This window comes from Panicum virgatum, chromosome 6K, assembly GCF_016808335.1.
Source record: "Panicum virgatum strain AP13 chromosome 6K, P.virgatum_v5, whole genome shotgun sequence".
Lineage (NCBI taxonomy): Eukaryota > Viridiplantae > Streptophyta > Magnoliopsida > Poales > Poaceae > Panicum > Panicum virgatum.
The window spans coordinates 26,514,808-26,533,226 of record NC_053141.1 but is presented as its reverse complement, the minus strand read 5'-3'; the positions used below and the strand labels follow the sequence as shown (position 1 = coordinate 26,533,226).

General features: G+C 43.9%; 1 protein-coding gene across 1 annotated transcript; it reads left to right on the top strand.

Annotated features, from left to right (window-relative positions):
- The first annotated feature begins 506 nt into the window (after nucleotides 1–506).
- Nucleotides 507–11,887, top strand: LOC120712115 (protein PHR1-LIKE 2-like). The gene is made up of 6 exons (XM_039997836.1): nucleotides 507–903; nucleotides 2,764–2,840; nucleotides 2,928–2,982; nucleotides 10,509–10,578; nucleotides 10,707–10,776; nucleotides 11,266–11,887. Exons 1-6 carry the CDS (start codon nucleotides 687–689, stop codon nucleotides 11,566–11,568), a joined length of 792 nt encoding a protein of 263 aa, XP_039853770.1. The 5' UTR covers nucleotides 507–686; the 3' UTR covers nucleotides 11,569–11,887.
- The last annotated feature ends 6,532 nt before the right edge of the window (nucleotides 11,888–18,419 follow it).

Here is an 18,419-nt window from a genome sequence, read left to right as displayed (position 1 = left end):
CTACAACAATTTTTTCGCGAACTTTTCGCGAACTAAACACACCCCATCATGTAATGCAGTCGAAACTTGTTTTCAATGAGAAAAAAAAGAAAAATCATACTAAATGAATTGTTGCCACTTGCCACCCGCGACACACTCTTTTCTTTTTTTTTGTTCCTTCTTGTCAAGTTTCCGTTTCATCTATTTTTTGCATGATGGTAGTAGGCGACGTGAACTATCCATTGATATATTTATTACAATTTTGTAAATAATGTAGATGTACAGATATAAAATGCTTGTAACACGAGAGATGGATGATCTCCATCCGTGGAAGCGTGGTGTCACTGGTGTGTGTGTGTCAGGGCATAATATAGCTTCTTGTCCTGTTACTGTTCTACTGCGACGGTGAAAGCCCGGGGCGTCGCGACGCGCCCGTCCGTGAGCGTCGCCGATGGAATCTCGCGTTCTCGCCTTGGGAAAAAGAAAATTCGAACTACAACTGCAAAACTCACTCCGAAAGCGTCAGCCGTCAGCAAGCAAGCTGCAGACTGCAGTGCAAGCAAGCGCAAAAGGGGAGGAGAGAAGCGGGGAAGAACGGCGGCAGCCAACAGAAATAAAGCTTCCACCTTTCTCCCCTCTCTCGCTTTCGGACGTGGGCGGCCGCGGCGAGAGCCCCCAAAAGGGCAGGTGAGGTCCCGGCAGGGGAGATGTTCCCCGGCCTGATCCACCACGCCGGCCGTGGCGGCCGCCCCGACGCCGCCGCTGCCGAGGACGCCCCGCGCGGCGGCGCCGGGCTGGGGTTGCACGGGCACGGCGGCGGGCCTAGCGTCGTGCTGACGGCCGACCCCAAGCCCAGGCTCCGCTGGACGGCCGACCTCCACGACCGCTTCGTCGACGCCGTCGCCCAGCTCGGCGGGCCCGACAGTGAGCATTTCGGCCTCCCTCCCTCCCTCCTCCCCCAAACTCCTTTCCCGCATCCGGTCTTTTTTGCACACCTCGTTCTAGCGCTGCGATTATTTCTTCCTCATTTGGTTGCGGCGTTCAGTTTATTGCGGGTGGTGTCATGTGGGATTTGAGCGCAACGGTAGGTAGAATGTACATTTCATGGATTTAGGAGGGGTGGGCATCCTGTGGCGCTCAGGTCACACCCAGAATGTGCATTTCGCCTAGCCTAGGACAATGGACTGATAATGAGCGTCTGTTCTCGTTTGAGGTCACGGGATTGCATTGCGGCCATCCTGTGCGCTCGATTCGGGCACCAAGTCGAGGAAATGTGGGCAACTTGTTAATTTATATTCGATGAATTGTGAAATTTATAAATGCTCATGTTCTCTTCAATATTTAAGCGTGTATGCATTGTACAGCTTTCTGTTCGGTCTGCATATGTAAGAAACCGGTCATCATTTCAGACTGTTTTTTTGCCCATGTGGTGGCTTGCTATGCACTTTAACAAAAATCGGTGTCATCGTTGTAGTAAGGATTTGAGTTGCTGTTCTGGATGTTGCTTGTAGTCAGTTGGATGGACTTGGTGCTTTTTCCCCACGGGCGGTTGGTTTGCCATTTCAAGTTTTTCAGCAGTTGAAAGATCTATGATAGAGATCCAGAAAAATTAGCAACAAACAAATTAAATGTGTGGTTCATGCCTTTATGGACAGCATTTCATCTCTAGCTTGGTATACTTTGGTGTTAGTGCACGCTGGAGTTTAGTAAGATGGTTTCAACTTGATCATGATATCCTGTGATTATTGTTATTGTTTATTGTTCCTCGGTTGATCTATAGTGTATCAGAAGTCTGTGCTCTTCTAATCCAGTCGATAACAGTATCTTTTGTAGAATATAGACTTCCACTATCAGAAACATGCGATTGTTTTCTGTCACCAGTCACCAACAATCTTTTGAGCTATTTCAGTGTCCTACCTCTTTCTTGACCATTGCTTTACACTTTTAGTTAATCATGTTAGCTTCTCTGTGGCATCAAGTTTTCTATACACTCTTGTTTCTAGTAATTTGGGCTACAAGTTTGAATGATTGATTTGGGTGTTCCTTATATTTATATTGCTATTTGTTAAATGGGGACATATTAGGTGCAAACCAACCTCTCCGTGCAAACTATGGAAACTTCAATCTGGGCCATCGGATTAACATCCAAGGAGAGGGGCGCAGGGGGGTGGGAGGGGGGATTTGCAAAAGTGTGATTACCCAATCTAAGGACGGGTCCAGATTGTAAAATTACCCAATCCCCCATGCCCCTTGGATGTTAATCCGATGATCCGGATTGAAGTTTCCATAGTTTGCACGGAGAGGTTGGTTTGCACCTAATATGTTCCCTGGTTAAATATGGGTGACTTTTATAAACTTGCGGTTTTGTTCAAAATTTCTTGTTCTTTTTTTTGGGTTATTTTACCACTCCCAAAATATTTCGTGGAGTTATCAGTTTTTTTTTCTCGAATACGCAGGAGATCTGCGTATCAATATATTAAGAAGAGAGAGGGGAAAAGAACCCCCAAAATGTTACAGGGGTAAAGGGTCAATGTCAACTTTATCAGGAGGCACAAATTCAGAACTGACACCATTAGGTGATAAAACTGTTTAAATATCATACATGGGGCAACCGTGGTATCACCAACTGCAGGCTTGTATGCAGACCTTATTCCTTGCTAATATGAATTTGTAGGGTGCTAATGAGCCAGGTGCTGTTGTTAGGTTGCATGTATTGGTCATCTTAGTTTGACATTTCGATGATGATATATTATTGTTAGACTGATTGCAAGATCAATCCTGCAGAAGCAACACCAAAGGCTATCATGAGGACAATGGGTGTGAAGGGCCTCACCCTTTTTCATTTGAAAAGCCATCTTCAGGTACATGCAGTTGTTAATGCATCTTTCTCCAACAGTTTCAAAAGTGCAACATCATTCTTAAATTTACTTCTTATTTCTACTAACCAGAAATACAGACTAGGAAGACAGTCTGGCAAAGAGTTGACCGAGCAATCCAAAGATGGTAAGTTACATATATGTATTGATGATACTTTGAATTGGTATGCTTCACTTATTCCTTGCTGTGGGTTATTCATATATTAACATTCTTAGGGCATTGAATAGAAAGAGCAATTACTCATCCCCATGTGAAATCCATAGTTGTCATTTCCTACAGTGTGTGCTATGAGCCTAATGACAAAAGCATATTGGTTATTAAATATTGGTTGTTAGGTAATTAGTTTCCCTACTACTTTCCTTAATACATGGGCTTGTTTTCGTCAATCTATATGCTATGTTAGAAATATTTCCTTGCTTAGGGATATTTCCTTCCTTTGGTAGTGATAGGCTGCGGTTGAGCCTTAGCCAGGTTCCCACTAATCACGTCCTTTACTCAGAAGATGAGATCAGCACCCTCCCTGATTCTGTTGCTATAAGTCAAGGAGGTTTGTTGCCTAGTCTCATCCCTATATATTGTACCCCTGTTTACACAGGGAGGTTATGCAATCTATACAATGTGATTACCTCTCTATCATGGTATCAAGAGACCGTCACATCCTTGTGACCTATCGCATCCGCACCCATCCCCGACACCGCCGCCGCTGCTGGCACCGGCTCGTCCTTGACGCCGCCGCCCTCATCTCCCATTGACACGGCCCTTGATGCCGCTGCCCAGGAGAAGGAGAAGTAGCGCCAGGCTCTTGCAGACGTCGCCACTGCCGCCACCAAGGCCGCCGCCGATGCCCAAGAGCGCATCCGCACTGCGCTCGACGCCCTGGAAAAGGAGCATCGCGCCGCCGCTGATCTGGCTCGCGAGGCTGAGGCCGCTCGCGCTCGGGCCAATCCTCCCGCCACTCCCGATGCCGACGCGGATTCCTCCTACCACGATGCCGCCGCGTATGAAGCCGCCGTCGTCGCCAATCTTCATGCGCAGGCCGCCGGTGTTGTTAAATGTCAAAACGCATTAGTAACCATGTTGGAATTGACAATGCATTTCATGTGATGTTGTGGGCCTCTCCTCCCTGGCTTTAATGTTCACCTCCACTCCTACACTGCCTAAACTGTGTCATTTGCTTTGCCATTACGCTCAGTAGAGCTCCATTACGGAATGCAGTACACCGTCAGCCCCTGTACCATGACAGTCTGGTTCTCCATCACGCTTATGCCGCTCAATGCACAATTTGAAGCTGTAAATGTTGTGCATTATGAAGTTTCTTCTCTAGTGTCTACCTGTCCTGGAGGTGGTGGCAAGGTGATCATTCTCACTATTTGTGGACAACTCGACAACTAGGGGATAAACGTGGAAGAGAAGTCATGATGGAGCAAAAGCAAAAAAGGAAATCTGACGAAATCTCCCTCATTTCACTTTGAGATTTCAAGGACGCAGTAGCATTATCCTCTACCTTTTCCCTTTATTTTTTTCCTAAAAGCTAATTTCTTTAAAAGTGTTTAGAACAGGTTCTCAGAGATTTACTTCTTAGAGCAAACACCTAATCTGATGTTGCTCTTATTGAGTTATATTGGAAATTATGTCAAATCTGGAAATCAAACTGGTGGTTGTCAACAGATGAAAAATAGTCTTTGATCTGGAGTGTGTAGATTCAGTGGATTATTTGGTTTCTAGCTTATCTTGATCATGGGTTTAAAGCCTTTCAAACGTTCATTGAACAGAATAATGGATTAATGTACATCACATTTCTGTAATTAGACTGTAAACCATTTCCTTTGTCTGATATTTTAGAACTTCAAACACATCCTGTTAATGACTCGTGTTACCCAGATTTGAGTGGTATGGTCTCTCAAACATAGTTTTGCCTGTTTACACTGTGTTTCTGTTGTTGTCATGAATCATGATCGTATTCATTTTTTGAATCTGAGCCACAGAGTTATCAGGGCCCTATTCTTTTTCTTGCACTCTCTCCCCTCAGTCACAATTTTCACATCTTTATTTTGAATTCAGTAATGTCAGCGAGATGTATTGACTGGCCCTATGGGCTGTTGGTTAGCCTTGTTAGCCTTTAGGGCTGGGCGCCGCACCCTAGTGGTGCCTCCCCTCTCTCTCTGATTTGGTTAGGATAGGCAAGAATCACCCTGATAGGATATTTCCATATACCCAAGTCATCCTTGCCTATATCTATCTTATCTGTGCTTGGGCTGCCTTCTTTGGTCTTCACGAAGGTCAGGTCCAGTCTAAACGTCCGGCCTACCGACTATGAGACCGCGGGGGCGTATTAGTGAGATCCGAGATGTATTGGCTGGCCCTATGGGCTGTTGGTTAGCCAGCCCCTTGTTGGCCTTTAGGGCTGAGCGCTGCACCCTAGTGATGCACCCTTCTGGGATCTCCTCTCTAATTTGGTTAGGATAGCCATGGATCGCCCTGATAAGATATTTCCATATACCCAGGTCTTTCTTGCCTATATGTATCTTACCTGTGCTTTGCACTCTAATCAATACAGTATTATCCCAAGCCACTATTGCTTACAAGTAACAACTGATAACAACAACAACATAGCCTTTTTTCCCAAGCAAGTTGGGGTAGGCTAGAGATGAAACCCGAAAGAAATAAGTTCAAGGTTCAGGCACATTGATAGCTAGTCTCCAAGCGCTCCTATCCAAAACTATCTCTTTAGAGATATTCCAATCCTTAAGGTCTCTCTTAACCGACTCATTCCACGTCAGTTTAGGTCTACCTCTACCCCTCTTTACATTATAGACCCGCTCAAGAACCCCATTACGCACCGGCGCCTCAGGAGGTCTTCGTTGGACATGCCCAAACCATCTCAGCCGATGCTGTGTAAGTTTCTCCTCAATTGGTGCCACCCCGACCCTATCCCGAATAACTTCGTTCCGGACTCTATCCCTCCTTGTGTGCCCGCAAAACCACCGCAACATCTGCATCTCTGCTACACTCAGTTGCTGGACATGTCGCCTTTTTGTAGGTCAACATTCAGCACCGTATAACATCGCCGGACGAATTGCTGTCCTATAGAATTTGACTTTTAGCTTTTGTGGCACCCTCTTGTCACAAAGGATGCCAGAAGCTTGCTGCCATTTCAATCAGCCAGCTGAAATTCTATGCCTAACATCTTCATTAATATCGTCATCCTTTTGTAGCACCGATCCTAAATACCGAAAAGTATCCTTTTAGACCACCACTTGCCCATCTAGACTAACGTCTCCCCCCTCATGCCTAGTCGCGCTGAAATCGCACATCATTTACTCGGTCTTGGTCCTACTAAGTCTGAACCCTTTCGACTCTAACGTGCGTCTCCACAGCTCTAACTTCCTATTAACCCCTGCCCTACTCTCGTCAACTAGCACCACATCATCAGCAAAGAGCATACACCAAGGGATCTCACCTTGTATATCCCTTGTGACCTCATCCATCTCTAAAGCAAATAAATAAGGGCTCAATGTTGACCCTGGTGTAGGCCAATGTTAATAGGAAAGTCAGTGGTGTTGCCATCACATGTCCGGACAAACGTCGTCGCATCCTTGTACATATTTTTAATGAGGGTAATGTACTTAGTTGAGACTTTGTGCTTTTCCAAGGCACACCACATGACATTTCTCGGTACTTTGTCATATGCCTTCTCAAGGTCAATGAAGACCATGTGCAAGTCCTTCTTCTGCTCCCTATATCTCTCCATTAATTGTCGTATTAAGAAAATCGCCTCCATGGTTGACCTTCCTGGTATGAACCCAAATTGGTTTTTGAAAGCGAGTATGACCAGGAATATGATTGATTGATTAGGGTGCAAAGCACGGTACGAGTACATATAGGCAAGGATGCCGCAGTAGATGGAAACAACCCTATCAGAGGGATCCTTGCCTATCCTAATCAACAGAGATATCCTGAAGGGGGGCGCACCTAGACACAGTGGGCGCCCAGCCCCTAAAGGCCATTAGGCCGGCTAGCTAGGGCCCGTGGGCCAGCCTATACATAACATGCTAACACCCCCCCGCAGTCTGATCATCGACACCGTGAATATTCAGACTGGACCTGAACTCCGAAAACACAGAAGATGGGAGCCCCTTGGTGAAGATGTCGGCGTACTGAGAGGCAGTCGGAACATGCATGACACGGACTTCACCAATGGAAACACGCTCCTGCACGAAGTGGAGATCGATCTCAATGTGCTTGGTGCGTTGATGCTGGACGGGGTTGGAGCTCATGTAAACGGCGCTGATGTTGTCACAATAGACCAACGAGGCGCGCCGGAGTGGAGCATGAAGCTCGAGGAGCAGCTGTCGGAGCCATGTAGCCTCTGCAACACCATTGGCTACAGCCCTGTATTCGGCCTCTGCACTAGACCGGGACACTGTGTTCTGACGCTTCGATGACCAGGAAACAAGATTATCTCCAAGAAAGACAGCATAACCTGAGGTGGATTTGCGGGTGTCGGGGCAGCCAGCCCAATCAGCATCAGTGTACACAGTCAGCTCAGCCTGGGCAGAAGGATGGATCAGAAGTCCCAGATGAAGAGTACCCCGGATGTAGCGAAGGATACGCTTCAGGGCGGCAAGATGAGGCTCCCGTGGATCATGCATATGTAGACACACCTGCTGCACCGCATATGCAATATCAGGCCTGGTGAAAGTCAGCCACTGAAGGGCGCCAGCCAGACTGCGAAAATCTGTGGCATTCGGAATAGGCGGACCATCAACTGAGAGCTTCGGGTTGGTGTCAACAGGAGTGGAGCAGGGCTTGCACTCGGCCATGCCTGCATGATTCAAGATCTCCAACATGTACTGCCGCTGAGTGAGGAGAAGACCAGAACCGTGGCGCTCCACACACATGCCCAGAAAATGATGCAACTCACCAAGGTCCTTCATGGAGAACTCCAGCTGTAGCGCCTGAATGGTGCGACGGAGGAGTGCCGGGGAGGAAGCTGTGAGCTCTGATACCATGAAAGCGAGTATGGCCAGGAATATGATTGATTGATTAGGGTGCAAAGCACGGTACGAGTACATATAGGTAAGGATGCCGCAGTAGATGGAAACAACCCTATCAGAGGGATCCTTGCCTATCCTAATCAACAGAGATATCCTGAGGGGGGGCGCACCTAGACACAGTGGGCGCCTAGCCCCTAAAGGCCATTAGGCCGGCTAGCTAGGGCCCGTGGGCCAGCCTATACATAACATGCTAACAGTTTTGGGTCACATTTGTCACTCTTCTTAGGCGATGCTCGATAACTCTCCCAAAACTTCATCGTATGGCTCATCAGTTTAATCCCACGGTAGTTAATACAACTTTGAACATCGCCCTTGTTTTTGAAGATATGTCCTAATATACTTCTCCTCCATTCTTCCGGCATCTTGTTTGACCGAAAAATGAGATTAAAAAGGTTAGTAAACCATACTATTGCTCTATCTCCTAGGCATCTCCACACCTCAACGGGGATACAATCAGGGCCCATCGCTTTACCTCCCTTCATCCTCTTCAAAGCCTCCCCGATCTCTACCTCCTGAATTCTCCTCACAAAACGTCTGTTGGTATCGTCAAAAGAGTCATCTAACTCAAGGGTAGGGCCCTCACTCTCCCCATTAAACAACTTGTCGAAGTACTCTCTCCATCTATCCATGATCTCCTCATCCTTCACTAGCAGTCGATCTGTCTCATCCTTAATGCATTTGATTTGGTTGATGTCCCTTGTCTTCCGCTCGCGGATCCTATCCATCCTATAAATGTCATTCTCCCCTTCTTTCGTGTCTAGCCGCTGATATAGGTCATCATACGCCTTACCCTTTGCTACACTTACAGCTCGCTTTACAACCCTCTTCGCTAATTTATAGCCCTCGATGTTGGCTGCACTCTTGTCAAGGTGGAGGCGCTTGAAACACTCCTTCTTCTCCTTAATAGCCCTTTGCACCCCGTCGTTTCACCACCAGGTGTCTTTCCCCTCCTGTTTGCCTCCCCTACTCACGCCAAACACCTCTGAGGCCACCTTCCGAACACATGTTGCCATCTTTAGCCACATGTCATCTGCGTCTTCTCCTTCTTCCCAAGGCCCCTCACCTAGCATCCTTTCCTTAAACGCTTGTGCCGCTTCCCCTCTAAGCTTCCACCACTTTGTTCTCGCAATCTTAGCACGTTTGTCCCGGTGGACACGTACCCGAAGACGAAAGTCCGCCACCCCAAGCTTGTGTTGAGGGACAACACACTCCCCAGGTATCACCTTACAATCTAAGCAATCACGTCTATCCTCCCTCCTAGCAAGGATAAAGTCGATCTGGCTCGAGTGTTGTCCACTACGAAACGGCACAAGATGAGATTCCCTCTTCTTAAACACGGTATTCGCTATCAACAAGTCGTAGGCTAACGCGAAGTTCAACACATCCTCCCTTTTTTGACTCCTGCTACCATACCCAAAACCCCGTGCACTCGCTCGAACCCTACATTAGTCGCACCCACATGACCGTTGAGATCTCCTCCTATGAAGAGTTTCTCGCTGGTAGGCACGGTACTAACCATGCTATCTAGATCTTCCCAGAACTACATCTTGGTGCTCTCACTAAGTCCTACCTGAGGGGCATAGGCACTGATCACATTCAAAACCGAATCTCCAACTACCAACCGGATTAGGATAATCCGGTCGCTTTGCCTTCTAACATCTACGATTCCATCCTTAAGGCTCCTATCAATCAAGATGCCTACACCATTCTTACCCGGAGTTGCTCCCGTGTACCAAAACTTGAAGCCAGTATTCTCAACCTCCTTCGCCTTCTGGCCCTTCCATTTAGTCTTCGGAACGCATAGAATATTTACACGCCTCCTAATTGCTGCATCAACTAGCTCTCGCAACTTACCCGTTAGGGACCATACGTTCCAGCTACCTATACGAATCCTAGTTGGTTCGGCTAGCTTCCTTACCCTTCGCACCCGTCGAGGGAAGTGCGAAGACCCTTGCTCATTTTTCACTACACCCGGGCGTAGATGTAGCACGCTATTCAGGTGACGACCCGACCCTTGCTCACTTATCATCGTACCCAAGTCACGATACGACGCGCCCTTGGGGGGATGGCGACCCGGCCTTTGCCCATTTATCACCACACCCGGGTTCCGATGTAGCGCGTCGCTAAGAGGGTTATGCCCCAACGAGTTTCTTGTGGGTTTCAAATCCATTAGAGTGGCTATTTTTTTATGCTGGTTTGCCAAAACCTAACACAATCCTCCTCCTTTACCCGGGCTTAGAACCGGCTATGCTGAGACGACTCAGGAGAGAGAGAGTCTTCCAGTCAGCATAGGCGGAGTTTTACAAGTAACAACTGACATTGAACAATATTTCATTCCTTTTTCTACAGTTTTGTATCATCTCACAGTTTGAACTTAAGACAACTTGCATATGGAGTGTTTTATTAGAGGGTGAATTGGCCAATAAATTCCATATCTTTTTTTTATACCAAATTTCACAGTTAGCACTAGAAGGTTGTTCAAAATTGTTTGCATATGAGCTCATTGGCCATGTGCATATTTATTGCTGTCAGCAAAGAATTTTAAAGTTATGTCAAATCCATAATTACATCTATGGCATTCCCTCACAATTGCAGCTTCTTACCTCATGGAGGCTCAAAGTGGAACAAATTTGTCTCCTAGAGGTTCTACTCCAGATGTGAAAGAGTAAGCTGCATCAGCACATATCTTGTAAAATTGTTTATACTTATTATTTTCCCATGATGTGCACTTTAGGAGTTTTATGTGACTTGTGAGCTCAAGAGAAATTTGATGGAATTATTACTTTTGTATAGGAGTCAAGAACTTAAAGAAGCACTGAGAGCACAAATGGAAGTGCAACGAAGACTGCATGAACAAGTGGAGGTAACTATGAGTTCCAACTCTACTTTGTCTTTTCTTGTAAGTCATTTAATTCAATGGTGGCCTTAGCACATTTAATAATAATGAGATAGTAATTCACTAAATACTTCTTTTGCATCATAAGTTGAGTTGTGTATTTGTTATTCTGATTGCCCAGACATTCAGAATTCATAGTAGTTTTCATATGCTTTGGGTGTTTCCTAGTTAAGAGGGGAAACCATACTCCCCCTATGTAATAGTCTGTAATCTGTCATGAGCAAACTGTTGTGGGTTTCTGAGAACAGCTGATTTCAAGCATGGAACAACCTCTTCCTAATAAAAAAAGAACCAATTAACTCATTTTACCTGTTTTCTTTAAGATAGTCACGCCTTGGGTCAATAATTCCAGGAGCCAAGCCAAGTTCAATCAATTTATCCAACTGCTTTTATTTGAGTTAATTTGAAACTAATAAATATAGTAATGTCTTGTTACTGTGTTTTTGCATTTACCAGGTCCAGAAGCATATGCAGATCCGAATGGAGGCAAACCAGAAGTACATTGACACGATACTAGATAAGGCATTCAAGATAGTATCTGAGCAACTTAGTGGTTTCAGCATATCCGACCAAGACCTGCCGGATCTCGCCTCTGCTGGGGTCATGTTTAGCTCTACAGATCCCTTGAGCCCATCAGTCTTCCACCAGCTCTCTGTCAGCTCCGTTAGCTTGCATAGCCCTGGAGGAGGCAAAGCCCTTCCGCATGTTGCCATTGACATCTCCCAGAAGCCACCTGAACTCAAGCGCAAGTCACGCTGAGATACATTGCCAGCTTGATGCGCTGCGTGACCTGGAGTAGTTCCCTCTAATATCTGCGGGGTACAGTTGCCCCCCCCCCCCCCCCCCCCCCCCCAAAAAAAAATCCTGCAAGTGCAGCACATATGTAAAGAACAAGGCTATCGTAGTTTATTTGGGCCAATCTAGACCGACTTTTGTTGATATCCAATGCCTAGTTGTGTAGATCAAGTAATTCGCTTGATGTCTAAACTGTTGTAGTTGTAACAAACCGCTCAATTAGATCGTATGTGGAGCTGTGCAACTGCAAATGTTGGTTTATCTCTGCATATTTCATCGACAATTTCTCGCTTCTGGGGTTGTGTCCATGTGGGAAGCACAGTATCAGATCTCGACACCTTTTGATATGACGGGGATGGATCCAGAGACATTGGATTTTCGCATTCATGGTGATCAGAATACTTGATATTCTGCTAGTATACCAGAAAAACATGAGCATTCCATTTGCATTCGATAATTTATTGAAAGGTACTGAAAAATCAAGTCATAGATACCCATAGCCATGTTTAAAATAATTTCCATTTGCTTAAACCTCTAAGCTTCGGCTGTTATAAAGCAATTATTTAAGTTTCAAGTTAAACTGATCAGTGATTCATGATTTACTTAAAGAAACTAAGTTGACTAATCCTTTTTAATGTTGAAGCGCGGAACATGCCAAAAGCGAAATGTGGATACACGTGCAGGCACAAGGACCGTTTTTTTATGCAACAGGAGGGGTTGAAGACCCCTACTGAATATATTAAAATTTAAACAAAGTGAAAAAGTCTTTACACCGCAATCTCAAGAAAAAAAAAGGAAAGAAAATCCAAACAATAATCAGGATCAGCCAAAGAAGCTTATCCATTCTTCTAACGCAGAATTGTGTTTTGCACAAGGACACTAACCAGTCTGCTAACCATCCTTTTAAAGGAAACTACATCCTTTTACCTTTTAAGGGATGTTTGGTTTCGTCGGGTTTATTTTACGGCATGGCTATATATCGCTCACGTTACAAATCTAGAATCATTTAAACAAAGTTGCTTAGGGACGCTCAATTCTAATTCGGCCCAACTAACTGTTTCGGCCCAATTCGCTTTACGCGCATAGAGGAACTTTTTTCTTTTTTATATTTAAAAAAATTAGAATTTCAAAAATATATGTCTGTTTTGGAAAATTTCAAAAATATACCCCGGTCGGCCTCCCATAGGGCGACAGGCCCAAAGTGTAATTTTTTTTCTTCAAATTTGCAACGAAGTCCCTGGAGAAAAAAGGGGGGCCTGTCGCCCCCCCCCAAGGGGCGACAGGGGCCTGTCGCCCACCCCTGGGGCGACAGGGGCCTGTCGCCCGTTGGGGGGGGGGGGGGGGGGCGATAGGGGCCCCTCCCCCGCCCGTATGCCACCATTCTCTTTGTGATTTGAGCCTAAAAATTCAGAAAAAAGCCAGCCCTAGCCGCCATTATGAAAAAAAAACTGGAGTGGTTACCGTGTTTTCACATCTTTTTGAAATGGTGGAAGTGCACTGCTATTGGGTCACATGTGTCTGGACAAAGAATGCGATATTTGGGAATTCCGTGATCGCCGTGCTGAGCAGTGGCAACTTGTGATCTCGTACTCGCAGCTAGATACACTATAGTTCCTATTTTGAGCTATTCGAACTTGTAGAATCACAAGTGCTGAATCCGACAGGGCTTCGCCGCTTTCCTTCTCCTCACTCCTCTATTTTTTTCTGGATTTTTGGTGGAATTTTCGGGCCCAAATGAGGAGGGAAGGGGAGGGCTGGAGCTTTTATAGGGGGGATACCCCGGTCGCCCGCGGGGGGGGGGCGACAGGGCTTTTTTTTTCCAGGGACCTTATTGCGAATTTGAAAAAAAAATTTACACTTAAGGCCTGTCGCCCTATGGGGGCGACCGGGGGTATTTTTGAAATATTTCAAAACGGACATATATTTTTGAAATTTTTATTTTTAAAAAATATAAAAAAGAAAAAAGTTCCGCATAGAGAGGCATTGGCCTGCATGTTGCACGTTTCCCATAATAGGTTGATTCTGTTACTACTTTCGTGTGCATGCGCACATGCAACTGTGCTGGAACATTAATATGGTAGCTGCTTTATTATACATGAGCGCAAGTAACCATACAACTCAACTCATATTTGAAATTTAGCTGTACTTCTTTCTTCTCTTCTCTTTTCTTTATTCTTATTTATCCCTTCCTTCATCCTTTTCTTTTCCTATTTTTTTTATTTTTGTATAAGCCTCATATACAAAAACTTTTTCCCTTATCCTTTTACTTATTTTTCATTTTGTATTCTTATATTCATTTTTTTTCATTTAACTAGTTTCACTTTTTTCGTAGTTTGTATCATTAGTATTTTTGTTTCCATGTGAATTATTTATTCACAATGAAAATGATTCGTACTTAGTGTATACTAATTTTTTTTGTCATTGTAGATTCATAGTAATTATTTTTAACATTGTAGACTCATGATCAAAACTATTGTTTTCGCATTTTAGACTCATGATTCGAACTTTCTATTAATACAGTAGTCGTCTTTTCTTTTTATAATCCTTCATCTACCATTTTTATTTTGTAATTTTATATACTCATGTAACTAGTAACTTCTATTTTTTCTTCTTTACTTTGTTTTCTATTTCCTCTATGTTCTCATTTCCTTTATGTTTTTTGAGTGTATAATTTTCCCTATCTCTTTCCTTTTCTAACATTAATGTGTTCTTAGTTTGAAAAAGTATATTAAGGTACTTTCTTTCTTTCTTCTTCTTTTGGTTCAATTTTATCCTTTTTATTTTTATCTACTTTCTTAACTCTCATTTTTCTTTTTCTCTAACTGCCTCTCATGTCTTTCTATTATTCCCTTATTCCTTATTCCACTGTTTTTTATTTGGTCTTTCTTTGTTTATTCCTTATTTTATTTTTGTTATGTTTCCATAATTTTGTTGCTATGTAGAATTTATTACAGGCTTATACATATTTATTAATTGAGTTCGTTCACATTTAAGAGTGAGTCATGCTCAATGTATACTAATTTATTTGTAATGTAGATTCATAAATTAGTGTGCGAAATGATTTGTTTCCTTTATATGTTAACTTGTATATATGTATATATATATATGTTTATAACAATAATTGTTTTTTATGTATATGCATTTATCGTTTGTATAATATTATATGTCTGCATGTAACTAATTTGTTTGCAATGTAAAATTATTTATTCGATTTGTAGACTAAATTGTTTGTGATATTGACTCATTTGTTCATGATATTCATTTTCCATTATTTATCCTATATAATCAAATGTTCACGTTCTTTCCTATTTTGTTTGTAGTATATTATTATTTGTTCATTATGTTTTATTTTTTTATTTGGAGAAAATAATTATTTGTTCGTATTATTAGAATATTTATTCACAATAGCTGAACTTAATTATTTAATATTAAAAATATTTTGAAAAAATATTGCGCAAACATAACCAAGTGTGGTCTTATTTTGAAGATATTGTGGTAAGAAAGATAATGGTGCAATTCAAATTCGATTAGATGCTTGATTTAGTAGTTATAACTTTTTTCAGTTTCGGATTCACTGGTACAAAAATAATTAACCAAGGCGGGTAAAAATGCTTAACCGAGGCGTTTTTGGCAACCGCCTCGAATGCAAGGTCATGGTAAATGACCTATTTACTGAGATGATTTGATGTTTGGCTTGGTTAATTAAATAAAAAACAAAAAAAATAGAAACCCGTGGATAAGCCCAGCAGGCCCGTTGAGCCCATCCACGGCCCTCCTCCCCACGCATGGTGCATCGCTGCCGGATCCAAGCCCGCCGCCTCGCGCCGCCACTGGATTCGGCCCGTTTGGCCTGCATAGGCAGGCCGCACGCTGTGCCTGCTCCTCCTCCCCCGCTATCCGTGCGATCCGTGCTGCCGCGCAAAGAAGGGAGGGATAGGCACTGGTGGTGCTGGCACCACTGCTGCGAGGGGAAGAGAGGAGGCTAGGCGCGGTGCTCCGACACGGCTCCGCGCCGCCGCGTGGGAGAGAAGTGGGGGAGTAGAGGGAGTGCCTGCCTCCGAAAATAGTAGTATTAACCGAGATAGACATTTTAACGGTGACTGTAACACCCCGCCCCCAACACCGCATAGCCCAGGTGCTATGGCTAGAGGACAAAGGCTTATAAGTTGGCTCCATCTTACTCAGCTAGCAAGGTGGTAATAAATATGTGCGCACAACACTCATGGGCCATAACTGGGCCACATACAAATTTGGCCGAATGTCACACCCCCTCTCAAAGAACCCGACGTCCTCATCGGTCCAACTTACTGATATCATTTACAAATTGGGCCGAATGTCACACCCCCTCTCAAAGAACCCGACGTCCTCATCGGTCCAACTTACTGATATCATTTGTAACACCCCGCCCCCCAACACCGCATAGCCCAACCCTTCCGAGGGGCGAGCCCGCTTACACATAGCACCTCACTTACGCTTTCATCCTCGCTTCGCGTAAAAGGGTCAACCCGAAGGTGCTATGGCTGGAGGACAAAGGCTTATAAGTTGGCTCCACCCTTGCTCAACTAGCTAGGTGGTACTAAACATGTGCGCGCATCACTCATGGACCACAACGGCCCAGTTAGCCTCGGTGAATAAGAAATGACCGCCTCGATTAATGTCTGTCATTAACCGAGGCGGTTGGAATTCCTGATTGTCTCAGAGGTGTTTGAAAAAGATCAAGGTTAATCAATTTTTGTAGTAATGATCGCATGCACGTAGGTGATATCATCATTGTTGTCCTTTTTCCATGCAAAAAATCTTTGCGCTTGCCGAAATAGTCCCGTAGCTGGGCTGACGACGACCCATATAAAGTTTCCCTTTGGTGATGGTTGCCGCAACTATCACGATATATAGATGCAACCCTTTCCTGTCACATCGAATATTTTGATGCCAATTAGAAAGATTAAATATAAACTAATTATAAAATTAACTGCATAAGCCTATGGCTTATTCAGAAGATGAATCTATTAAATATAATTAATCCATGAATAGCATATGTTTACTGTAGCATCACATGGGCTAATCATGGACACATTAGGCTTAATAGATTTTTCTCGCGAAAAGGTCTAGAGATTATGAAATTTGTTTTGTCATTTTGTGGGAATAAAGAATGCACGGAAGGCAAATATACCATCATCCACGCATATGACCTCCGAAAGATGATGGCGACCTCCCACGGCATAACTCAACCCAATACTGCATGACGAACCTGAATCATATTTCAAAACAACTGAACCTCTATCTGCAAAAATATAATTAAAATGAGTTGTAATCAATCAAATCTGTATCCGTAAATCTACTATAAATTCTTGACAACCAGCAGTACCGATCTATCTACCAAACCAAATCAAGCAGCGTGTTTCTTTTGTAAGCCTGTGGCCGCCCTTGCCGGAGTTTGGAGGGCTCGAAATCGCCATAATGCCGTCTGAAGGCCACACTGCACCGAGCTCAGGGTACGCCCGCAGAAGCCGATTTGTAATCGCAGCCTTGTTGGGTACCGTAGATCTAGGCGGCGGGGATGACGGGGCTGCTGATCTGATATCTAGGCGAGCAGATAGATATGGGTTTCGGGCTATCAGCGAGAGCAGAGACGGGTAGGGTAGGAGAGATGTGGGATGTAGGTACTGACGGACATTAGATTAATACTGTTATTCTCTGTTGCCCCATCTGTACATTATTTTTCTTATATCATAATTTCAGTGATACTAAATTGATAAAACTATTTTCATGCAGCAGCCACGCCAGGACAGTTTGGGAGTATAGCATGTTCCATCCGTGGAGAAATTTGTTGAGGCTATGGTTGCATTATCCGAAAACCATGGGACAAAGATTGAAGAACTTGGTTTAGGGTGCATGCTCCAGATGAAATCGGTAAAAATGCGTAACAGTTTACTCAAGTGTTTGCTTGATTATTATGATCCTATAGAAGGCACGTCAAGTACGGGTGAAAGCTTCACTATTACCTCTCATATGATGTTGAAGTCATCATGGCCCTTACAATTAGGGGCACACATGTAGTATCAAATCTGAATATTACATCCGAAGATGTTCCCACTGAGCTCATGCTACACTCAAACAGAGAAGGCATACTCATCGATGATATGGTTGATAATATACATTGTAGTGCTACTCCAGATGATACATTTGTTAAGAGTTTTATCCTGTTTCTACTTGGTACAATCCTAGCTCTAGTGTCATGAGGACGCATTCCAATTTACTACTAAGCCTTGTTCAAGATACTTCAAGAATTTCAGTTATGCCCTCGTGATAGTGGAGCTCGGATTGTACCAAGTAGAATCAAAATAAATCTCCTAACAAATGTATCATCTGTGGCAGCACTACAATGCATATTATCAACCATATCATGATGAGTAAGCCTTCTCTGTTATAGTGTAGCATGAACTCGTTGGGAACATTTTCTGATGTAATATTTAGATTTGATACTACATGTGTGCCCCTATTCGTAAGGCATGATGACTTCAACATCATATGAGGTAATAGTGAAGCTTTCACCCGTACTTGATGTACCTTCTATATATAGGGTCATAATAATCAAGAAAACACTTTAAACCGATCGCAAGTATACCGATTGCATCTGGAGCATGCACCCTAAACCAAGTTCTTCAATCTTTGTCCCATGGTTTTCAGATAATGCAACCATATGCTCATCAACAAATTTCTCCACAGAACATGGTATACTCCCCAACTGTCCTGCCTAGGCTGCTGCACGAAAAATATTTTCATCAATTTAGCATCACTGGAATTATTGATATGGG